The sequence below is a fragment of the Delphinus delphis genome, chromosome 6 (genome assembly GCF_949987515.2).
Source record: "Delphinus delphis chromosome 6, mDelDel1.2, whole genome shotgun sequence".
In the NCBI taxonomy this organism is placed as follows: Eukaryota; Metazoa; Chordata; class Mammalia; order Artiodactyla; family Delphinidae; genus Delphinus; species Delphinus delphis.
In genome coordinates this window covers 86,933,306-86,955,942 of record NC_082688.1, presented here as the reverse complement: position 1 = coordinate 86,955,942, position 22,637 = coordinate 86,933,306, and the positions used below count along the sequence as shown (strand labels likewise).

General features: G+C 35.5%; 1 protein-coding gene across 1 annotated transcript in view; it reads right to left on the bottom strand.

The window, feature by feature from the left end:
- The window catches only part of ERCC6L2 (ERCC excision repair 6 like 2), a 139,879-nt gene that overhangs the window by 38,840 nt on the left and 78,402 nt on the right, over positions 1 to 22,637 (bottom strand). Inside the window, exons 13-15 of the mRNA XM_060015004.2 lie at positions 13,140 to 13,239; positions 4,471 to 4,623; positions 36 to 116 (exon numbers count right to left, since the gene is read on the bottom strand). Of these exons, the coding sequence (XP_059870987.1) occupies positions 36 to 116; positions 4,471 to 4,623; positions 13,140 to 13,239 (334 nt within the window). The remainder of the gene's footprint in view (positions 1 to 35; positions 117 to 4,470; positions 4,624 to 13,139; positions 13,240 to 22,637) is intronic.

Below are 22,637 nucleotides of genomic sequence, written 5' to 3'. Positions count from 1 at the left end.
GGAGTTTCTAGGCTACAGATTCAAAGATTGCTTACTGTTTCTAGTTTGTGTACTGCAGGTTCCTCTTTCAACCATGTTGTAGCTGTCATGATCCCTGCTTCCACTTGGCCTTCTCTCTATAAAGAATGCAAATAACTGTAAAATATAGGGTAGAAACAACCAGATAAACAACAGCAATGTTATGCTAAAACTTAGAGTTAAGAAAATTGAGTCCAGGGAATTCCCTGGCGGTCCAATGGTTTAGGACTCTGCGATTTCACTGCCATGGGCCTGGGTTCAATCCCTGGTCAGGGAACTAAGATTCTGCAAGATGCGTGGTATGGCCAAAAAAAAAAAAAAAAAAAAAAATGAGTACAGTCTGCTTTAACTCTCTTAATGCTATTTTTCAATTTGCTAATTAAGGAATTCATATATATTTTTCAATGCTCATAATTCTTAGGTAGTATAGAGGCACAGTGGAAGCCTGCTGGGCTCATAAAAAATTCTTACTTCTTATCATAAGCTTACTTTTTCTGATAGAAAACTAATAACATTTTTCAGCAAACTCCACTAAAAGCCCTAGTAGGGAGGGAGAGTGAAAAAATGTTAAAAATTTACCCAGTAGTGACAGCCATAATAACTATGTCTATATGACAACTATATAACTATTGTATATGTGTAAATATTATATAATATTGCAATAACTGTAAGGACATAATATCAACATTTTAAATACCACAGATAATGTTGGGTATTGGGCACTCAATATTCTAGCTTATATTGCTAGTGTGTTTATAGTTCATATTCATTAAAATATGTTTATTGATTCCTTCAGTGTAGTAGACATCAAAATGAAAATATCCATCTAATATAAAACTAAAAAAATCTTAATTAGATAATAGGCTTGCTACATCTTTAAGGAAAGTATGCTTTTATAGCTATTGGTATATCATTTAGCAGAGATATTTAATGGCCTAGATTCTAGAATATTAAATTCTTCAAGAGGAAATAAATTTATTTCTCTTTTCAAGGCTTTATTTGTTGATAGAACAAGGGGAAATAATACTATCATCACCAGAGTTACAAATATCCAACTTACGAATACACCAATATTCATAATATAGCAATGGCATGGTTCCAGTTACCTGGTATCCAGGGCAACAAGTGAGAATCACCCCTAAAGAACTTGGAAGAATGATAAAGAGTTCCTGAATTGCCATGAGATCTTTTCTTCCAGTGCCTGGAGGCTATTACTGTAAGGGAATGGGAAGCCTCTGTCCGAGAACTCCCTTTTATCTCTTCAACAGAATTCAAATGGCTACAACAGATGCAACTGGCAGCAACAGAAATCTACAAGCTGTCAGAACCCCTTTGTGATAGGTAAATGACAACTCCAGTCTTCTGTTGACTTGGAGTCATCCTTAACTCCTGTTTCTCATACCCTATCAGATGATCCAGGAGCAAATCCTGTCAGTGCTTCAGGGCATCCACCACTACCCTCTGGCCCAAACCACCATCTCTTGGCTGGATTGTTGCAGTATCCTCCTACCTGGCTTCTTGCTTCTGCTCTTGTACTTCTATAGTCCAATTCTTAACATTTAGAATAGATAGTATAGATCAGACTATGTCATTCTGCTGTTCAGAACTCTAACTGCTTTTTTTTTCTTTTTGTGGTACGCGGGCCTCTCACTGTTGTGGCCTCTCCCATTGCGGAGCGCAGGCTCTGGACGTGCAGGCTCAGCGGCCATAGCTCACGGGCCCAGCCGCTCTGCAGCATGTGGGATCTTCCCGGACCGGGGCACGAACCCGTGTCCCCTGCATCGGCAGGCGGACTCTCAACCACTGCGCCACCAGGGAAGCCCTCTAATTGCTTTTGTTATCACTCAAGTCAAAGCCAAAGTTCCTGTAGGATCTGGTTTCCTGTCATTTCTCTGGCCCCATCTTTTGCTCTTTTGATTACTCCACTCCAGCCACTTTGGCTTCCTTGCCATTTTGAAATCACGCTGGGCATGCTCCTCCCTCAGGGCCTTTGTTTGCATTTGTTCCTCTGCCTAAAACACCTCTTCCTTTCTTGTCTCTTCAAAGAATCAAATGCAATCTCACAGTAGCCTTCCTTGGCTACTCCATCTAAAATTGTAATGCTCTTTCCCTGACAGTCTCCCTATTTCCCTTCCTTGCTCTATTTGTTTTTTTTTAGATATAATTTACATATAATACTGTGTACGTTTAAGGTCTACGAGGTGTTAATTTGATATATTTATATACTGTAATATGATTATCATCATAGCTTTAGTTAACACCTCTAATATGGCATATAATTATCAATTCTTTTATGTGGTGAGAACATTTAAGATCTAGTCCTTTAGCAGTTTTGAGGTATATAATAATAGTATTGTTGACAAAACTCACCACGCTGTGTAGTAGATTTCTAGAACTTATTCATCTACTTGCTCTATTTTTATCCTTAGAATCTATCATCATAATATACTAACTTCAGTTATATTTCTCTTTACTATTTGTTTCCCCCAAATAGAATGTAAAATTTTGTAGGCGGGGCTTTTTGTCTATTTTATTCATTTCTGTATGCCTAGTCCTATGATGTATAGTATTGGACATTTAACATATACTCAATAAATATTTGTGAAATTAGCTCTCAGTATCTATCTCTAAAGGGAAACCATTAAAAGAATGTCAATGAAAAATAGAACTAAATTGCCCAGAAATCATCAGATTAAAAGTGTTCTATATATTCAAATTTCTACATCTTAAAACATTTTAAAAGGGATTTTTCTATAACCTTTAAAAATTAAAAATGTATCATAGGAAGTAAAATACTTCTTTTACTTTATAATATATGTTTCCATTATGCAGGGCTTGGACCAATAATATTTTAAAACATCGTTTGGCCAAAAGCACAGCATGAATCTACTGAATTCTGACTGATAACAAATGAGCAATTTTAATTCAAAATTTAATTTAATAATTGAGTGCCAATGATGTGCCTAGCAAGCAGTTAAGCATATTTTACTATAAACAAAATATAAGATATGGACGGTCCTGTCATTAATAAACAATCCTGGAGGAGAAACAACATATATTTAGGACAACCAGAGAATAAGAGAACTTTCCGTTTAATAACTTGTCATATGGAATGTCTTACCTAACACTTTTTAAACAGAGGAATAGGTGGCTATTCTGATAAAAGAAGAGAACAAAACTATTTGATACACAGCAGAAAACAGGACAAGTAATATAATACTAATACATTTTACAGATAATGATTTGAAATTAGAAACATGAATATAGTACATTGGGTAGTACTACCCAACGTTGGAGGTAGGATCTGAGGGGGTCCTGAGGACAAACAAGGCTATTTACTGATTAGAGAAGAGGAATGGGAAAGAACAAGTCAATCAGAGAAATAGCATATTCAAAACAAGAAAGAGACAGAGAAAGGGAGACTTTAAATAGGTCACTCAATTCAGAATCAAATAGTTACTATAAAATGAAAACTGAGCAATATACATCAGACATTGTATAACAGTTGTAATATTCACAACATACAAATCATATATACCTTCCTCTTCCCCAACCATTGATGATCACGTTTGAACTGCTACTAAACTTGCTTAACATATGCTTACTGATGTTACGTGCTCAGTATGTAAATGTTCTCTTCCACCTCCCATAAAGATGGTCTAAGTTCTTTAAGGACAGGGACCAATTGTTCCTTTAACTGTTTTTACGGTACTATTAAATAAATGAAGTACATTAAGGTTTTACTACAAAGTCCTGGAAGTTAAGGGAAATATCCTTAAGTTTTCCAAGACTCAATTTCCTCAACTGTATGATGATGGGATTGAAAAAAACGATAGTCCAGGATTTTATGATACTCATATCAATATTAACTAAAAAATAGGTTAATATTCTTAGTACTCTGGTATATTAAAGAATTTAAAAGATTTTTTAAAGGATATAAATATCCTGTTAAGAATAAGAAACATCTGTATCCTGAGGATGAACACAACTGGGAGAGTTTGAAATATTGGTGTGGAATTTTTATTGGGAACAGAAAACAAAAATCTCCATGAGACATGAGAGTGCATCTCAGGGAGTATTTGGTAACTTTTAATCAAAACACATTTTATATTTTTGTTTATTTAGGAAAGTCTCTTTTTTTAGTTCCTGACTTCAACAGCTGTTTTCAAAATAATAAATTTCTCTTTACCATCTGAAAATGGCCTTGGAGGTCATACTGTCTTGTATATGTATCTGAATTTGTGTATGTACGTTATTTATAACTATGCATGGGGAAAATCTTAGTTCAGAGGTACAGTAATTCATTTCCTATTTCTATAAAAGTAGAAATTCTAAACATAAAACATTTTTTAAAAAGAAAACCAAAAATTTCTCTGAAAAGGCACCAGCAATTTTCCTGAGGGAGAAATCCATGTTTAAAATATTGAAAAAAATCAGAGAAAAATTTCACACCTCCAGGATGTCCCTTGTAAGACAAGACCCTTGGGACCTCAGTTTGAAGAGATTATAGACTCCAAAAAGCTCTCCTCGATGCTCTTTTGATCCTTGAACTGCTTCAAAATACCGCTTGGCATTTTCACTTCCAACCACCACACAGTGAAGTTGCTATAACAGAAAAAACACAAGATGTTTTGAAGTGTTCGCTCCAACAATATGTCAGAATTTCCTGGCATTCCCTGTATATACACAGCTTTAGCTGGAGCAGGCAGAATCTCCGTAGGGAGGAAATTTTATTTTAATTTCCCTGGCAGATGTTGCCATTATGGTGAAATAATAATAATCTGGCCAGTTTTATTAAAGAAGAAATCTTACATTTCCTATTTTATCTGTTTTCTAACAACTGACTCAAGATCGTATCTGTATGGACTAGCCACCTGAGGTAAAATGTAAAAGGCATACATTTGAATACACTTTTCTCCTTTCTAGACTCTTATTTCAATAGAAACTACTAAAACTGGCAGAAATAGTCGCTACATCACCAAAGTTAAATTATAATCTAAAGTAATTATATAATAACCACGTTGGTATCAAACTAATTGAGGCCATGGTTACATTGTCAACTAAGAGCAAAAACCCAAACATTGTTTAGCAACATTGCATCTCTGAAACAATTCTGAACACAGAAAGAACACTGACATGGAACCCTTAAGGACATATACCACTTTAGTACCAACATAATGTAATCTCTTTATTTACTAGATACTTTATTGTATATAATGTACATACAATTTGATTAACCCATGTACACTCTAACATTTCTTGAAACAAAGAATGAAAAATAACTTCCATCTATTGCTAATGGAAGGATTAGTAAGAAGCGATACTTTATGGTGATTATCATCAGATTGATTTGCACTATAATAATTACTTTAGGCAAATAAAATTATTCTTATTAATAATAGCTACTATTTATTGAACACATGTGCAGCATTTTTATATTCTCATTTAATTCCTACAATCCTATAAGATATTATCATCTCCCTTTTAGAAATAAAAGAACTTAAATTCAGAGAAATTGTTCACAGCTGCCTCACTAGGAAGCATCATTTCTAGAATTTTTACCTGAGTTTGGTTGAATTCAAAATTTATACTTGTATCAATTTCTCATATCCAGATGTCCCTCTTAAAACAAGACCCTTGGGACCTAAGTTTGAATAAGTTATGGATCAACATACCAACTTGATTAGTTTTATATCAACGTCCCAGAAGTACGGGCTATAGTCCTGGAAATACAGAATCACAATAGCAACTGATGTACTTGATGGCCCAGTTACCTATGATTTTACCCTTACTACTGACTCTTCCTTAAACACTGTATTGTCAGACTGCTATACTACTAAATATAATCACCAAAGTAATTTGTAAGCATTAATCTAAATTTTTATAAGTCTCCTACCAAAGTTTTGTCACAAAACTTATAAAAGGCACATTATTTTGTACTTAAGTTTTCCAAAGTGGCTCCAGTAAAAGTGAAGGCCAGATGCATCCATCTGTAGGGTAACTATAACAAAATCATGTTAGAATTCAAGAGGGTAGGGAAAAAAATCAGCATTTGGAAAATGTAGCTTAGTTTCTAGCTTAAGAAGAACCCATACGAGGCTATAAAATGCTTAGATTTCTTCACAATATACAAGATATGCAAGAAGCAAAACAGGAATATTCATCATGTTAAGAGTTCATGACCACTTCCTCCATCTTCAAGGCCAGTAATGAGGCATCTTTGTATCATTCTCTGACCCTCTGCTTCTGTTATCACATTGCCTTCTTTCCTTTTTCTGACCCTACTGCTACCCCTCCCTTTATAAGGACCCTTGTGATTACACTGGGCCCACTTACATAATCCAGGTCAGTTCAGGGAATTAGGATGTGGATATCTGTGGGGGGCCATTATTCAGCCTACCACAGTAAGGAAGTGCAATAAGCATGATGAGGGCTTGTCAAAATGACGCAGAAGCCCCCTTGAAGGGGTTCTCACTGGTCAAAAAATGAGAGTTTGAACATAAAAATAATTGATATTCAGTGGGTTACTAAAATCCGTTACTAAAATACTATCTCATGAGTCCACACAGATTAAATAAATGGAAGAGAAGGGAAAGCTCTTTTTTTATGGTAGAATGCCAACAAATATAAAGGAAGTAATAATGGAAATAGAAAAATCACCGTCTGACAAACCATCATAGTAGTGGCCGATTCAGGCGGGAATCATCAATGAAAGCTAAGGCTGATGAGTACAAGCTTGATGAGGAACAGGATACAGCTGTCCGTCGTCCCTTGGTATCGGGGGGATTGGTTCCAGGATCCCCACGGATAACAAAACCCATAGATGCTCAAGTCCCTTTTATTAAATGGCATAGTATTTGCATATAAGCTATGCATTATTTCCTATATACTTTAAATCATCTCCAGATTACTTATAATATCTAATACAATGTAAATGCTGTGTAAATAGTTGTAAATACAATGTAAATGTTAGGTAAACAGCACACAGCAAATTCAAGTTTTGCTTTTGGAACTTTCTGGAATTTTCTTTCTGAATACTTTGAATCCATGGTTGGCTGAATCTGAGGATGCAGAACCCATGGATACAGAGGGCTGACTATATCAGCATAGTCACTGATGATCTCCCCATAAAATATATACTATTTTACAAATGAAAAAAGTGGTGACTCTGCAGTGTAAAAAGCTGGCAGACACAAACTTGACAGGTGATCAAGGTTAATATCACCAGTGGTGAATCAGGTCACCACCAGGTGCCTTCTGACCAATGCAGTGAAAAGAGCACAGCATTCTTTCTGTACCATTCTTGTCAAGGCTTCTTGTCTTGAGTTGGAAGATGAGGAAACATCAAATGGACATATGTTGAGGGAAAGCATACACTAGGAAAGGCTTTATTTTTTAAAACTGTCAAGGTCATGAAAGACCAGAAAAGCCTGGGTAACTTAAGGTTGAAGAAAACTTAAGAGACACAAAAAGAAATGTAATTATGATCCTGGATTGGATCCTGAGCCAGAAAGAGAAAGGAGACATTGCCAGGAAAGCTGATGAAATCTGAATGGGTTCTATGGATTACAAGGTGATGCTGTGTAAGTGTTAGTTTCTTGATTTGGATAACTGCATTTTTTTTTTTTTTTTTGCGGTACGTGGGCTTCTCACTGTTGTGGCCTCTCCCATTGCGGAGCACAGGCTCCGGACGCGCAGGCTCAGCGGCCATGGCTCATGGGCCTACCCGCTCCGCGGCATGTGGGATCCTCCCGGACCGGGGTATGAACTGGTGTCCCCTGCATCGGCAGGCGGACTCTCAACCACTACGCCACCAGGGAAGCCCATGGATAACTGCATTTTTGAGAGGAGAGTGGCGGGGGGGGCGGTAAGGGAGAAGCAAGTTGCAGAACAATATGTAAAACTGAGTGTTTATAATGCATAAAGCTATTTTTATATGTACATATAAATAGGACGGTGTCCTTATTTGGGAGAAAACAAAGAATTTAAAGGTGATAAATCTTCAACTTCCTCTAAAACGGTTCAGAAAAAGAATAAAGATCATGGCTGAGAGAAAGAAAGCAAATGTGGTAAAATGTTAACAACTGGGGAATTTGGGTGACGTTAATTGGGAGTTCTCTGTACTGATCTTGTAACTCTTCTGTAAATACATATTAATTTCTAAATAAATTACATATATATGAAAGATGAATTTTTGAATGCCAAATTTTAGATTACATGCAATGCTCCAAACCTAAAGGAGCGCAGTTGCTATATAAGCAATTTTTTTAAAGTATAAAATATATTTTATGTTGTGAAGGCATTATCACAACAAACATAAACAAAAACATCAAAGGGCAAGTCCCCCTTGAACAACACAGATCATCCCTTATCAGTCTAACCAACACTGTAATGTTTAGGTTTATCCTTCCTAGATCTTTTTCAATGCAGTTAGAACTATTTATACATACATGTAGAAACAGTTTTATAAATAAACACAATTGATATACTTGTTCTGCAAGTTACTTTTGCCCCACTTAAAATGTCTTAAAGATTGTGCCACATCAGTACATTTGCTCTATAATCTTTAAAAAAATTTTTTTGCTGTATATGGGTATATCAGAATTTATGTTAATTCTGTTACTATTGGACATTTAGGCTGTTCCTTTTTTCATTTTTTGAACAAATACTAACAATTCTGAATATAAATCCTTGTCATCCTTCAATGTGCATATGTGAGAATATTTCTGCCAGGTAAATAGGGAGAAAGTGCATTTTAAAAATGCTGTTAAATTAGCTTCTAAAATAAGTGCACCAAGTTGTATTCTCAAAAATACTATATTAACACCTCTTTAAAAATGTCCCCAACAACAATGAGCAACGCCAATCTCCTCACCTCCCTAAAAAACCCCCCACAGAACAAAACAAAAAAGTCTTTTGCAGAACGTGCAGAACACGATCTTATTTTTTACTTCTCCATTATAAGTGTAGTTAAGCATCTTTTCATATACATGTTAACTGTTTGTATTTTTTCTTCACTAAAATGCCTAATCAGTCTTTTTATTGGTTTGTAGGAGTTCTTTATATATTATAGATGCTAATTTATTATACTTATGGCAAGCATTTCCTCTGGTCTCTCCTTTAATTTGGCTTATAGTTCATTTGTCATATAAAAATGTCATATAAAAGTTTCATATAAAAATGTAGTCAAATTTACAATATTTGCCTTAGAGGCTATATCAGTTTCCTAAGGCTGCTGTAACAAAGTACCATAAACCAGGTGGTGTAAAACAACAGAAATTTATTCTCTCTCAGTTCTGGAGGCTAAAAGTCTGAAATCAAGATATTGGCAGGGCCATGCTCTCTCTGAAGGTTCTAAGGGAAAATATCCTTCCTTTCCTCTTCCTAGTTTCTGGTGGTTGCTGGCAGTCCTAGGCATTCCTCAGTTTGCAGCTTCATCACTGTAATCTTTGCCTCTGTCATCACATGGCATCCTCCTTCTGTGTCTGTCTGTATCCAAATTTCCCTCTTATAAGAAACCAGTCATTGAATTAGGGCCCACCTTCATAGAGTATAACCTTATTTAACTTGATTACATCTGCAAAGACCTTACTTCCAAATAAGATTCCATTCACAGGTACCAGGGGTTAAGGACTTCAACATATATTTTTTATTTTATTTTTTTGGGGGGGGGCACAATTCAACTTCTAACAGAGGCTTTGTTAAAGACTTTTTACATTTATGTTCATGAGACATATTTGTCTATAATTTTCTGTTCTTGTAATGTCTTTGCCAATTCTGGCATCGGGATTCTTCTGTCTTTCTAAAGTAGGCTAGAATTGTTCCCTCCTCTGTTCTCAAAAAGAATATTAAATGTTTGATAGAACTCACCACTGAAGGAAAAATTTCCACCACTGTGGAAAAGTTTTGAATTAAAAATTCACTTTCTTTGACAATATAGAGCTATGATTTCCCCTCATTTGAAGTTACTGCTCCGAAATATCCAGTATTGCTATTAAGAAGTTAGCTAGCTATTTAATTCTAGTACTCTTGTAGACAATTTTTTTTCTCTCCATGAAGTTTATCTCTGGAAATTTTAAGGGTTTTACAATTATAGAAAGACAATGTAAGTGTGGATCTATTTTCATTCACCCTATTTAACACTCAGTGGGGCTCATAATCTGTGGACTCTCATCCTTTGGGACTTCTTCCTTCTCTTTCTTCTGTTCCCTTGCTCAACTATAAGACTGATATTGGAACTTCTACATCTAGCCTTCATTTCTCCTAAGTTTTCTTACATGTGTTCGTTCTTCCTCTGTCTTTTTGCTCTGTAATCTAGAAGAATTGCATGGCTCTTTCTTTTAGATGAAAACTTTGTTCTTTGCTATTCAGCCTATTGCTGGAGTTTCTCGTTTTCTGGATCTCTAATGGATTTTTTTTCTAGTAGTCTTTTGTTGCTCCCAGGATCCTACAACCTCATTTACCTTTTGAATAGTGATATTTCTTTAAAAATCTTTTACTCTTTTCTATTAATTTTGTTTTCTCTGATGTTAATTCTTTTTTAGTGCCTATATGAGTTCCTATATCTCTTGTAATAAATTATCATAAACTTGGTGGCTTAACAGAACAGAAATGTATTCTCTTATAGTTCTTACAGGAGGCTAGAAGTCTGATATCAGTATCACCAGAATGAAATGAAGTTTTGGCAGAGCCATGTTCTCTTCATAGGCTCTAGGGGAGGATCCATTCCTTGCCTCTTTTCACTTCTGGTGGCTGCCAGCATTCCTTAGTTTATAACTACATAGCTCCAATCTCTTGTCTCTGGGGTTACACTGGCTTCCCTTCTGTCTCTGTCAGATTTCCCTTTGCTTCCTACTTATAAGAATGCTTACGATTTAGGGCCCACCTGGACAATCCAGGCTAATCTCCCCATCTCAAAAATTCTTAATTTAATCACATCTGCAAAGACCCTTTTTTCCATATAAAGTAACATTTATAGGTTCCAGGGATTAGGACCTGGTATCTTTGAGGGCCATTTTCATAGTGTTTATTTTCCTAAACTGTTCAATACTAATTATTGTTTTGGAGGGGTGGGGGGGAATATTCATCTGTCAAATGCCTAACGGGCTTATCTAGGCCTACTGCAGTAATTATTCAAAGCAGGCAGCAGGTGGAGGGGTTTGCAAATATTTATTATTTCGGACTTTCTTCTTGATTTCAGCAAAAATTTAGAGCTTTGTTTCCTTCCTTCCAGTAGTTCTACTTATTGTTCCTACTTGAGAGCAGACATTTCCATTGTCTACAATCTGGTACAATGGGGGAAAGATCATAAGGGTTAAACCACCTTGTTAGATCACTAATAATACCCAAAGAGGGGGCATCACAGTTAACCCAAGGCTCCTTTCTATTTTTAGTATCTGTTGACTCTAAGCTTGGAATATTCACAAGTTGCACCTACCTTTTCCAGTAGTCTTCTCATGACTGAGTTTAGCTTTGTTTCTTCCTTCAATCTCATCTCAACTGCCCTTTGTCTTTCAGGGTTCCTTATCATTTTTGGCCCACAGAGAGAACTCTTTTTTCTTTCCAACATTTTTACAGAATTTTAAAACATCATTTTGGATTGTTTTCCTCCCAAGAGATTTGAGGAACACTTGTGAGGCTAGCGTGTGTTTGCCATTTGCACCCTTGGTTCAAATTCCAATCAATGTTTAAATCACATTTATGTCATTTCCTCATATGATTGCCATCTTATCTTTATTTGTACTTATCAAGTTGTATGGCTGAATGTTCCTTAAGTGGCTTATTTTAATAAGCAATTAGATCATACAAAGTTCTGAAAACTTAAATTACCCTCATCTTCTGAAGCCTTTTTATTACATATTATTATATAAAAGGCCATTTTATTTCATTAAATGAGTCAGATGAATAGGCAAAAAGGAAATACATATAGTAATGGGATCAAGAAAACTTACTATGTGATTGAGGAAAGACTTGTGACAAGTCAAAGATAGTATTCTAAATAGCTGCTCCTAACATGAAAAAATAATATCCTACTTTTTTCCAAGATTAGTTAATGTCTGAAAAAATAATTTTCAAGTAGTTGTGCTATACCTAAGAACAAAAAGATTAAAGGTTTCTTACAGAGCTAAATGCTTTAAGAAAAATAAACACTGCTGTGTACAATTCTATTTTTAGAATTAAGAAAATAGCACAAATTTAAGACTGGATCATTCTTAGGTTAACTACCACCACATGTGGCAGATGTTTGCTCTTAAACAGATTCCAGCTGAATATATAGGGAGTAATTCAAATTTAACATTTATAATTAAACTTGAACCTCATTCCAGATCTTCTCAAGCAGGCAGTTACAGACTAGCTAAACTTTATTTAGAGGCATAAATGGAGTAGTAATTGATACCCTAAGGATATTAAAGAGTTAATGCAATTTTAGATGAATATTAAAAGCATCAGCACAGTAGTTAGTGCACTTGAGTTCTAGTCCTATAATTTCATTTACTGGGGTGTCCTGGATCCCAGTTTCATTATATACAACACGAAACATTTGTATTAGATATCTCTAAGGTATTCCTCTCCAGTCTTCTTCATGCACACATAGATAATGGAAACATGTGAACATCTACTCGAAGAGGAGTTTACTCAAGGCTGGAAGCTGGCTTAGATAATCTTGCTGCCCAGAGAGCTGTAGGATGTCTGGGTGCACCTGTACCCCATCTGTGGCATACACTTACATCTTGGCCCACAGTTTGGGGAGCTGTGACCTTGCTACTCAAATTGTGATCTGCAGACTAGTAGTGTTGGCACTTCCGGGAGCTTGTTAAAAATGCAGAATCTTGCGCTTCACCCAGAACTACTAAATCAGAATCTGTATTTTAAAGATCCCTAGGTAATTCATGTGTACATTAAAGAAGTACTGCTCTAAGAAACTGTCAGCTCTAAAATTCAATGAACCTAAGATTTAATCTGTTTTATAGAAGTGTATTCTACAGTATATTTCATAATCTTATTAAATTCCTTATTATAGCTAGAATAAAATAAAAAACATATTTGTACACAAATTTATTATTAATTTTTAAAAACTGACAAGTGTTTACCTTTAATTAGAAAAAGGGAAATATATTTACCTGTTTGTATACCTGTCGTAAGTACATGATCTCCTCCACAGTTCCCAAGGATATCAGCCTAAGCACTTTGACATCTCTGCATTGCCCAATCCTATATGCTCTGTAAAAACATTAAAAACAAAAGGCAACCAAGATCAAGTGAAACAACTTCGGGTTCAGGAGGTAACTTTTGGATATAAAAATGAAATATTGCTAAAATTTTAATTTCAAAAGAAATATCTTATGTTTAGATATACTATATTATTTAATAATAATGTAAAAACAGAAATTCATATAAAAAGGCCAGTCATTGAGGAGGAAAGTATTATAGAAAAAATATACATATCAACTTCATTTCTGTTATAAACATCACCTTCTACTGTGTAAAAACTTTTCCTAAATTCAGATTTTTCTTTTATGGCAGTCTTAAGCTTATGAATGATTCCATTTATATAAAACTCTCAAAAACGCAAACTAATCCACAGTGACAGGAAGCAGATCAGTGGTTGCTTGGGGGCGGGCCTGGGAGGGGCAAGATGAATGGATTACAAAGTAGCACAAGGAAAATTTGGGGGGTGATGGATATGTTCACTCTCTTGATTGTGGTAACGGTTTCATGGTGTATACCTACAGCAAAACTTATCAGCTGTACACTTTAAATATGTACAGTTTATTGTATGTTAATTATATCTCAACGAAACTGTTAAAAAAACCTTGGAGGTAAAGCAGTAATCAACTGGCAAGCCTATGGAAGTGCAGATTTACAGCCTTCATCCACAGAGATTTCCAAGCAGTCTGTCTGACTGGATCACTCAGATGATTAGTACCCCAGGTGTTCTGATATGGACTGCAGTGCTAATTAAAACTCTAACCTGACTCACCACACTGATTAACTATAGGTCCAGTCCCTGTAGCTTCTCCCAGGTGGAGGTTTTATTGGATGTTCTGAATGAGGTCATCTGTTTCTAAATACCTGTTATAGTCATGGGGGATCAGGGGCAAAGCCATACTGCTTCATGCTTGAAAACGTTACAATTTGGGGGAAATTTAATTTTGACCTTATGAAGTCACACTGTATTGTTATATTTGGTGCTCCTTCTGCCTCCTTCACCCATTCCTCCTCACAGAGAAGGGCTTTTACTAGAGGACATCTTGGTACTGAAAATCTTGCATTCCCAGAAAAGAATGGGGGCTCCTGTGACACAGCAAAGCCAGGGGTAAGTTACTGCAATTCTCACTTCCATCCTGCAGCCTGGATAGAGAGGGACTCATAATCCCTTTCTCTCCCACAATGGATTTGGGTCTAAAAAAAAAAAATATGTATCTAAGGAAATGTCTTTTGGGTGTAAGGCAATTGTTTGCTGAATGGGATAGATTCTGTCAGAATACATATTCTTGAATCTTTACAGACAAAAACCTTATAACATGTTACACTGGACCTATGCTTCATCATTTTCTAGGTCTATCAAGTATGGATATGTAAATGGTCTTTTATCATGCAAAGACAAGTGTCGAGAAACTGTTATACAGTGTGGAGGTCAGTATTTTCATTTCTCTTCTTTGCTCCTTCTGTCAGAGTAAATGGAAGGAGAGGAAGAGGAATTCTGTTCATTTAGTTTTACTGTCAACTAACTTTCACTGAAAGCCAAAGCACAGTGAACTGTGTTTCGAGGGAACACTGGGATAAATAAGTCTTGATGGCCTAGATGAAAAAGAACAAAATTACAACAAATGTTGTTAAGACAAAAAGAAATGGATATTTTTCTGTGGTTTTCATTTGACTATTTTCCTGGGCAGTTGTCACTGGCAAGAGGCTGGTTAAAAGTGCAGGCTCTGCAAGTCAGACTGTGTGGATTCAAATTTATTCTATCTTAAATTGATACCAACTTAATTTCAATTGCATTAAAATAATTTCCTTTACAGCTCTGCTTTCACCTTTTATCTTATTGATGTTATAAATTATATCTTTATATGTCATGTATTCATTAGCAGATTTATAATTAGTTTTATGCATTTGTCTTTTAAATCCTGTAGAAAACAAGGAGAAGAATTATAAGCCAAAATTATAATAATACTGGTTTTGATATTTGTTTATGTACTTACCTGTACTGGAGAACTTTATATTTTCCTATGACTTTGAGATACCATTAGAGTCCTTTCATTTGAAATTGAAACTCTCTCCTTAACATTTCTCCTTAGTATAGATCAACAGAACAGAATAGAGAGCCCAGAAATAAACCCAAGCACCTATGGTCAACTAATCTATGACAGAGAAGGCAAGAATATACAATGGAGAAAACAGTCTCTTCAATAAGTGGTTCTGGGAAAACTGGACAGCCACATGTAAAACAATGAGAATAGAACATTTACTCACCAACTACAAAAATAAACTCCAAATGGATTAAAGACCTAAATGTAATAATTGAAACTATAAAACTCCTAGAAGAGAACATAGAACAATCTTTGACATAAATCTTAGCAACAGTTTTTGGATCAGTCTCCTAAGGCAAAAGAAACAACAGCAAAAATAAATAAATGGGACCTAATCAAACTTACAAGCTTTTGCACAGCAAAGGAAACCACTGACAAAACAAGACAACAACCTAAAGAATGGGAGAAAATATTGCAAATGATATGACCATCAAGGGGTTAATATCCAAAAAATATAAATAGCTCATACAACTCAATATCAAAAAAAAAATGTCAAAAAACCCAAACAATCCAATCAAAAAATGGGGCAGAAAAGCTGAAAAGATATTTTCCTAAGAAGACATATACACAGCTAACAGGCATAGGAAAAGATGCTCAACATTGCTAATTTTTAGAGAAATGCAAATCAAAACGACAATGAGCTATCACCTCATACCTCTTAGAATAGCTATCATCACAAAGACCACAAATAACAAATGTTGGCAAGGATGTGGGGAAAAGGGAACACTTGTACACTGTTGGTGGGAATGTAAATTGGTACAGCCACTATGGAAAACAGTATGGAGGTTCCTCAAAAAACTAAAAATAGAACTATGCCATAATCCAGCAATTCCACTTCTGTGTATATATCTGGAAAAAATGAAAACACTAATTTGAAAGATACATGCACCCCAATATCCAGAGAAGTATTAATTACAATAGCCAAGATATGTAAGCAATCCAGTGTCCATCAACATACAAATGGATAAAGAAGATGTGGTACATATATAGAATGGATTATTATTTAGCCATAAAAAAAGAATGAAATTCTGCCAACTGCAGCATCATGGATGGACTTAGAGAATATTATGCTTACTGAATTAAGGCAGACAGATAAAGAAAAATACTATATGATATCACTTATATGTGAAACCTAAAAGATAAAACAAGTGAATGTATATAGAAAAACAGAATTACAGATATAGAAAACAAATTCATGCTTACCAGTGGGGAGAGGGAAGCAGATGGGGATGAGATACAGGTATGGGATTAAGAGATGAAACTACTGTATATAAAATAGATTAGCAACAAGGAGATATTATATAGCACAGGGAATTATAGCCATTATCTTGTAATAACTTTCAATGGATATAATCTGTAAAAATACTGAATTGCTATGCTGTACACTCAAAACTAATATATTACTGTAAATCAACTATACTTCACTTAAAAAATACTATGATATGTCAGTTATATCTCAATAATAAAAAATGCAGAAATACAACTTTAAAAGTACACTAGAAGGAATTAACAGTTGATCATATGATACAGAGCAATGGATCAGTGAGCTGGTAGACACAGCAGTGGAAATCACTGAAGGAATAGATAAAAGAAAAACGAATAAAAAGAAAGGAGGACAATCGGAGACTTCTGGGACTACATCAAGCATACTAGCATTCACATTATAGGGGTCCCAGAAGAAGAGTGAGAAAGGGGCAGAGACCATATTTGAAGACATAATAGCTGAAAACTTCCCTAACCTGGAAAAGGAAAGACGTCCAGGTCCAGGAAGCACAAAATAGGATCAACCTAAACAGGAGCACACCAAGAAACATTGCAATTAAAACTGCAAAAATTAAAGATAAAGAGAGAATATTAAAAAGCAGCAAAAGGAAAAGCAACAAGTTACATACAAAGGCACTTCCATAATGCTATCAGCTGACTTTTCAGGAGAAACTCTGCAGGGCCAGAAGTGAGTGGCATGATATACTTAAAGTGATGAAAGGGAAAAACCTACAACCAAGAATACTCTATTTGGCAAGGCTTTCATATAGATTTGATGGAGAGATCAAAAGTTTTACAGACAAGCAAAAGCTAAGAGTTCTGCACCACCAAACCAGCTTCCAAGAAATGTTACAGGGACTTTTCTATGTGAAAAAGAAAAGGCTACATCTAGATATATGAAAATTACAAAAGGAAAAAAATCTCATTGGTAAAGGCAAATATACAGTAACGGTAGTAAATCAACCATGTATAAAGCTAGTAGGAAGGTTTAAAGACAAAAGTAGTAAAATCATGTATATCCATTATAAGTAGTTGAGGGCTACATAAATCAAAAAGATGTAAAATATGATGTCAAAAACAGCAAACACGGCGGGGGAGGAGAGTAAACATGTAGGGTTCTTAAGTGTATGTGAACTTGAAAGATCAGCAATTTATGTTATCCTTTTGAGGAACTTTTGGTAGCCACAAACCAAATATCTAAACACATATGAAAAAGAGAAAGGAATGCCAACATAGCACTAAAGATAGCCATCAAAGCACAAGGAAGAGAAGAAAGACACAAAAATAATTACAAAAACAACCACCAAACAATTAACAAAATGGAAAGGAGAACATACCTATCACTAATTACTTTAAAAATATATGGACTAAAAAAAAAAAATATATATATATATATATATATATATATATATATATACTAGATGCTACAATCAAAAGACACAGCGTGGCTGATTGGATACAAAAACAAGACCCATCTATATGCTGCCTACAAGAGACTCACTCTTGAGCTAAAGATACACAGACTGAAAGTGAGGCAATGGGAAAAGGTATTCCTTAAAAATGGAAAGGAAAAGAAAACTGGGGTGGCAATACTTATATCAGAAAAAATAGACTGTAAAACAAAGACTGTAGTAAGAGACAAAGAAAGACATTACATAATGATCAAGGGATCAATTCAAGAAGAAGGTATAACACTCGTAAATGGATGTGCACCCAGCATAGGAGGACCTAAATACATAAAGCAAATTATTAACAGACATAAAGGGATAGACTGACAGTAATACAATAATAGTAGGGAACTTTAACACCCAACTGACATTACTGGACAGATCATCCAGAGAGAAAATCAATCAGGAAACACTGGCCTTAAACAACATATTTTATCAGATGGACTTAACAGATAAATATAGAATATTCCATCCAAAAGCAGAAGAATGCACATTTTTTTCAAGTTCACATGGAACACTGTCCAGGATAGACAATATGCTACGCAACAAACAAGTCTTAGTAAATTTAAGATTGGAATCATATCAATCATCTTTTCTGATACAACAATATGAGACTAAAAGTCAACTATTTAAAAAAAAACCTGCAAAAACACAAACACATGAGTTTAAACAATATGCTACTAAACAACCAATGGATCACTGAAGAAATCAGAGAAGAAATAAAAATATACCTGGAGACAAATGAAAATGGAAACACAATGATCCAAAATCTGTGGGACTGAGCAAGAGCAGTTTCAAGGCTTATAGCATTACAAGCCTACCTCAGGAAACAAGAAAAAACCCAAATCAACATCTTAAACTTACATCTAAAGGAACTAGAAAAAGAACAAACAAAACTGAAAGTTATGAAGGAAAGAAATAAAGATCAGAACAGAAATAAATGAGAGACTTAAAAAAAAAGAAAAGGGCTTCCCTGGTGGCACAGTGGTTGAGAGTCTGCCTGCCGATAGGGGACCCAGGTTCGTGCCCCGGTCTGGGAAGATCCCACATGCTGCGGAGCAGCTGGGCGCGTGAGCCATGGCCGCTGAGCCTGTGCGTCTGGAGCCTGCGCTCTGCAACAGGAGAGGCCACAACAGTAAGAGGCCCGCAAGCCGCAAAAAAAAAAAAAAAAAAAAAAAAAGAAAAGATCAATGAAACTAAGAGCTGGTTCTTCAAAACGATAACAAAGGTTGATAAACCTTTAGCCAGATTCTTCAAGAAAAGAGAGAAGACTTAAATCAATCAAATCAGAAATGAAACAGTTACAACTGATACCATAGAAATACAAAGGATCATAAAAGATTACTACAATTTTGTGTCAATAAAGTAAACAACTTAGAAGAAATGAACAAATTCCTAGAAATGAATAATCTCCCAAGACTGAACCAGGAACAAATAGAAATTTTAAACAGACTAATTACCAGTAATAAAATTGGATCAGTAATCACAAAACTACCAACAAAAAACAGTGTAGGACCAGACAGCTTCACAGTTGAATTCAACAAATATTTAGAGAAGAATTAACAATATCCTTCTCAAACTATTCCAAAAAAATTGCAAAAGCACACTTTCAAGTTCATTCTATGAGGCCAGCATTGCCCTGATACCAAAACCATACAAAGATACCATAAAAAAAGAAAGTTACAGGCTAATATCACTGATGAACATAGATGCAAAAATCCTCAACAAAACGTAGCAAACTGAATTCAACAGTACATTAAAAGGATCATACACACCAATCACAAGCAATGAAATTGAAACTGTGATAAAAAATATTCCAACAAAAAAAAGTCTAGGAACAGAGAGCTTCACAGGCGAATTCTATCAAATATTTCGAGAAGAGCTAACACCTATCCTTCTCAAACTCTTCCAAAATATAGCAGAGGGAGGAACAGTCCCAAACTCATTCTACAAGGCCACCATCACCCTGATACCAAAACCAGACAAAGATGTCACAAGGAAGGAAAACTACAGGCCAATATCACTGATGAACATAGATGCAAAAATCCTCAACAAAATACTAGCAAACAGAATCCAGCAGCACATTAAAAGGATCATACACCATGATCAAATGGGGTTTATCCCAGGAATGCAAGGATTGATCAATGTATAAAAATCAATCAATGTGATACAACATATTAACACACTGAAGGATAAAGACCATATGATCATCCCAATAGATGCAGAAAAAGCTTTTGACAAAATTCAACACCGATTTATGATAAAAACTCTCCAGAAAGTAGGCATAGAGGGAACTTACCTCAACATAATAAAGACCATATATGACAAACCCACAGCCAACATCATTCTCAATGGTGAAAAACCGAAACCATTTCCACCAAGATCAGGAACAAGACAAGGTTGCCCACTCTCACCGCTATTAGTCAACATAGTTTTGGAAGTTTTAGCCACAGCAATCAGAGAAGAAAAAGAAATAAAAGGAATCTAAATCGGAAAAGAAGGAGTAAAGCTGTCACTGTTTGCAGATGACATGATACTATACATAGAGAATCCTAAAGATACTACCAGAAAACTACTAGAGCTAATCAATGAATTTGGTAAAGTAGCAGGATACAAAATTAATGCACAGAAATCTCTTGTATTCCTATACACTAATGACGAAAAATCTGAAAGAGAAATTAAGGAAACACTCCCATTTACCACTGCAACAAAAAGAATAAAATATCTAGGAATTAACCTACCTAAGGAGACAAAAGACCTGTACAGAAAACTATAAGACACTGATGAAAGAAATTAAAGATGATATAAACAGATGGAGAGATATACCATGTTTTTGGATTGGAAGAATCAACATTGTGAAAATGACTATACTCCCCAAAGCAATCTACAGATTCAATGCAATCCCTATCAAACTACCAATGGCATTTTTCACAGAACTAGAACAAAAATTTTCACAATTTGTATGGAAACACAAAAGACCCCAAGCAGCCAAAGCAATCTTGAGAAAGAAAAATGGAGCTGGAGGAAACAGGCTCCCTGACTTCAGACTATACTACAAAGCTAAAGTAATCAAGACAGTATGATACTGGCACAAAAACAGAAATATAGATCAATGAAACAGGATAGAAAGCCCAGAGACAAACCCATGCACATATGGTAACCTTATCTTTGATAAAGGAGGCAAGAATATACAATGGAGAAAAGGCAGCCTCTTCAGTAAGTGGTGTGCGAAAACTGGACAGCTACATGTAAAAGAATGAAATTACAACACTCCGTAACACCATTCAGAAAAGTAAACTCAAAATGGATTAAAGACCTAAATGTAAGGCCAGACACTATAAACCTCTTAGAGGAAAACATAGGCAGAACACTCTATGACATAAATCACAACAAGATTCTTTTTTACCCACCTCCTAGAGAAGTGGAAATAAAAAGAAACGTAAACAAATGGGACCTAATGAAACTGAAAAGCTTTTGCACAGCAAAAGAAACCATAAACAAGACGAAAAGACAACCCTCAGAAAGGGGGAAAACATTTGCAAATGAAGCAGCTGACAATGGATTAATCTCCAAAATATACAAGCAGCTCACGCAGCTCCAATATCAAAAAACAACAAGAACCCAATCCAAAAATGGGCAGAAGACCTAAATAGACATTTCTTCAAAGACATACAGATTGCCAACAAACATATGAAAGGATGCTCAACATCACTAATCATTAGAGAAATGCAAATCAAAACTACAATGAGGTATCACCTCACACCGGTCAGAATGGCCATCATGAAAAAATCTACAACAATAAATGCTGGAGAGTGTGTGGAGAAAAAGGAACCCTCTTGCACTACTGGTGGGAATGTAAACTGATACAGCCACTGTGGAGAACAGTATGGAGATTCCTTAAGAAACTAAAAGTAGAACTACCACACGACCCAGCAATCCCACTACGGGGCATATACCCTGAGAAAACCATAATTCAAAAAACACATGTACCCCAATGTTCATTGCAGCACTATTTACAATTGCCAGGACATGGAAGCAACCTAAGTGTCCACTGACAGATGAATGGATAAAGAAGATGTGGCCCATATATACAATGGAATATTACTCAGCCATAAAATGAAACAAAAATGAGTTATTTGTAGTGAGGTGGATGGATCTAGAGTCTGTTATACAGAGTGAAGTAAGTCAGAAAGAGAAAAACAAATAGTGTATGCCAACACATATATACATGGAATCTGAAAAACAAAAAAATGATTCTGAAGAACCTAGGAGCAAACATGAAAAAAGACACAGACGTAGAGAATGGAATTGTGAACACGGGGAGGGGGAAGGGTAAGCTGGGAAGAAGTGAAAGAGTGGCACTGACATATATACACTACCAAATGTAAAACACAACTAGTGGGAAGCAGCTGCATAGCACAGGGAGATCAGCTCAGTGCTTTGTGACCACCTAGAGGGTTAGGATAAGGAGGGTGGGAGGGAGATGCAACAGGGAGGGGATATGGGGATATATGTATATGTATAGCTGATTCATTTTGTTATAGAGCAGAAAGTAACACAACCTTGTAAAGCAATTATACTCCAATAAAGATTAAAA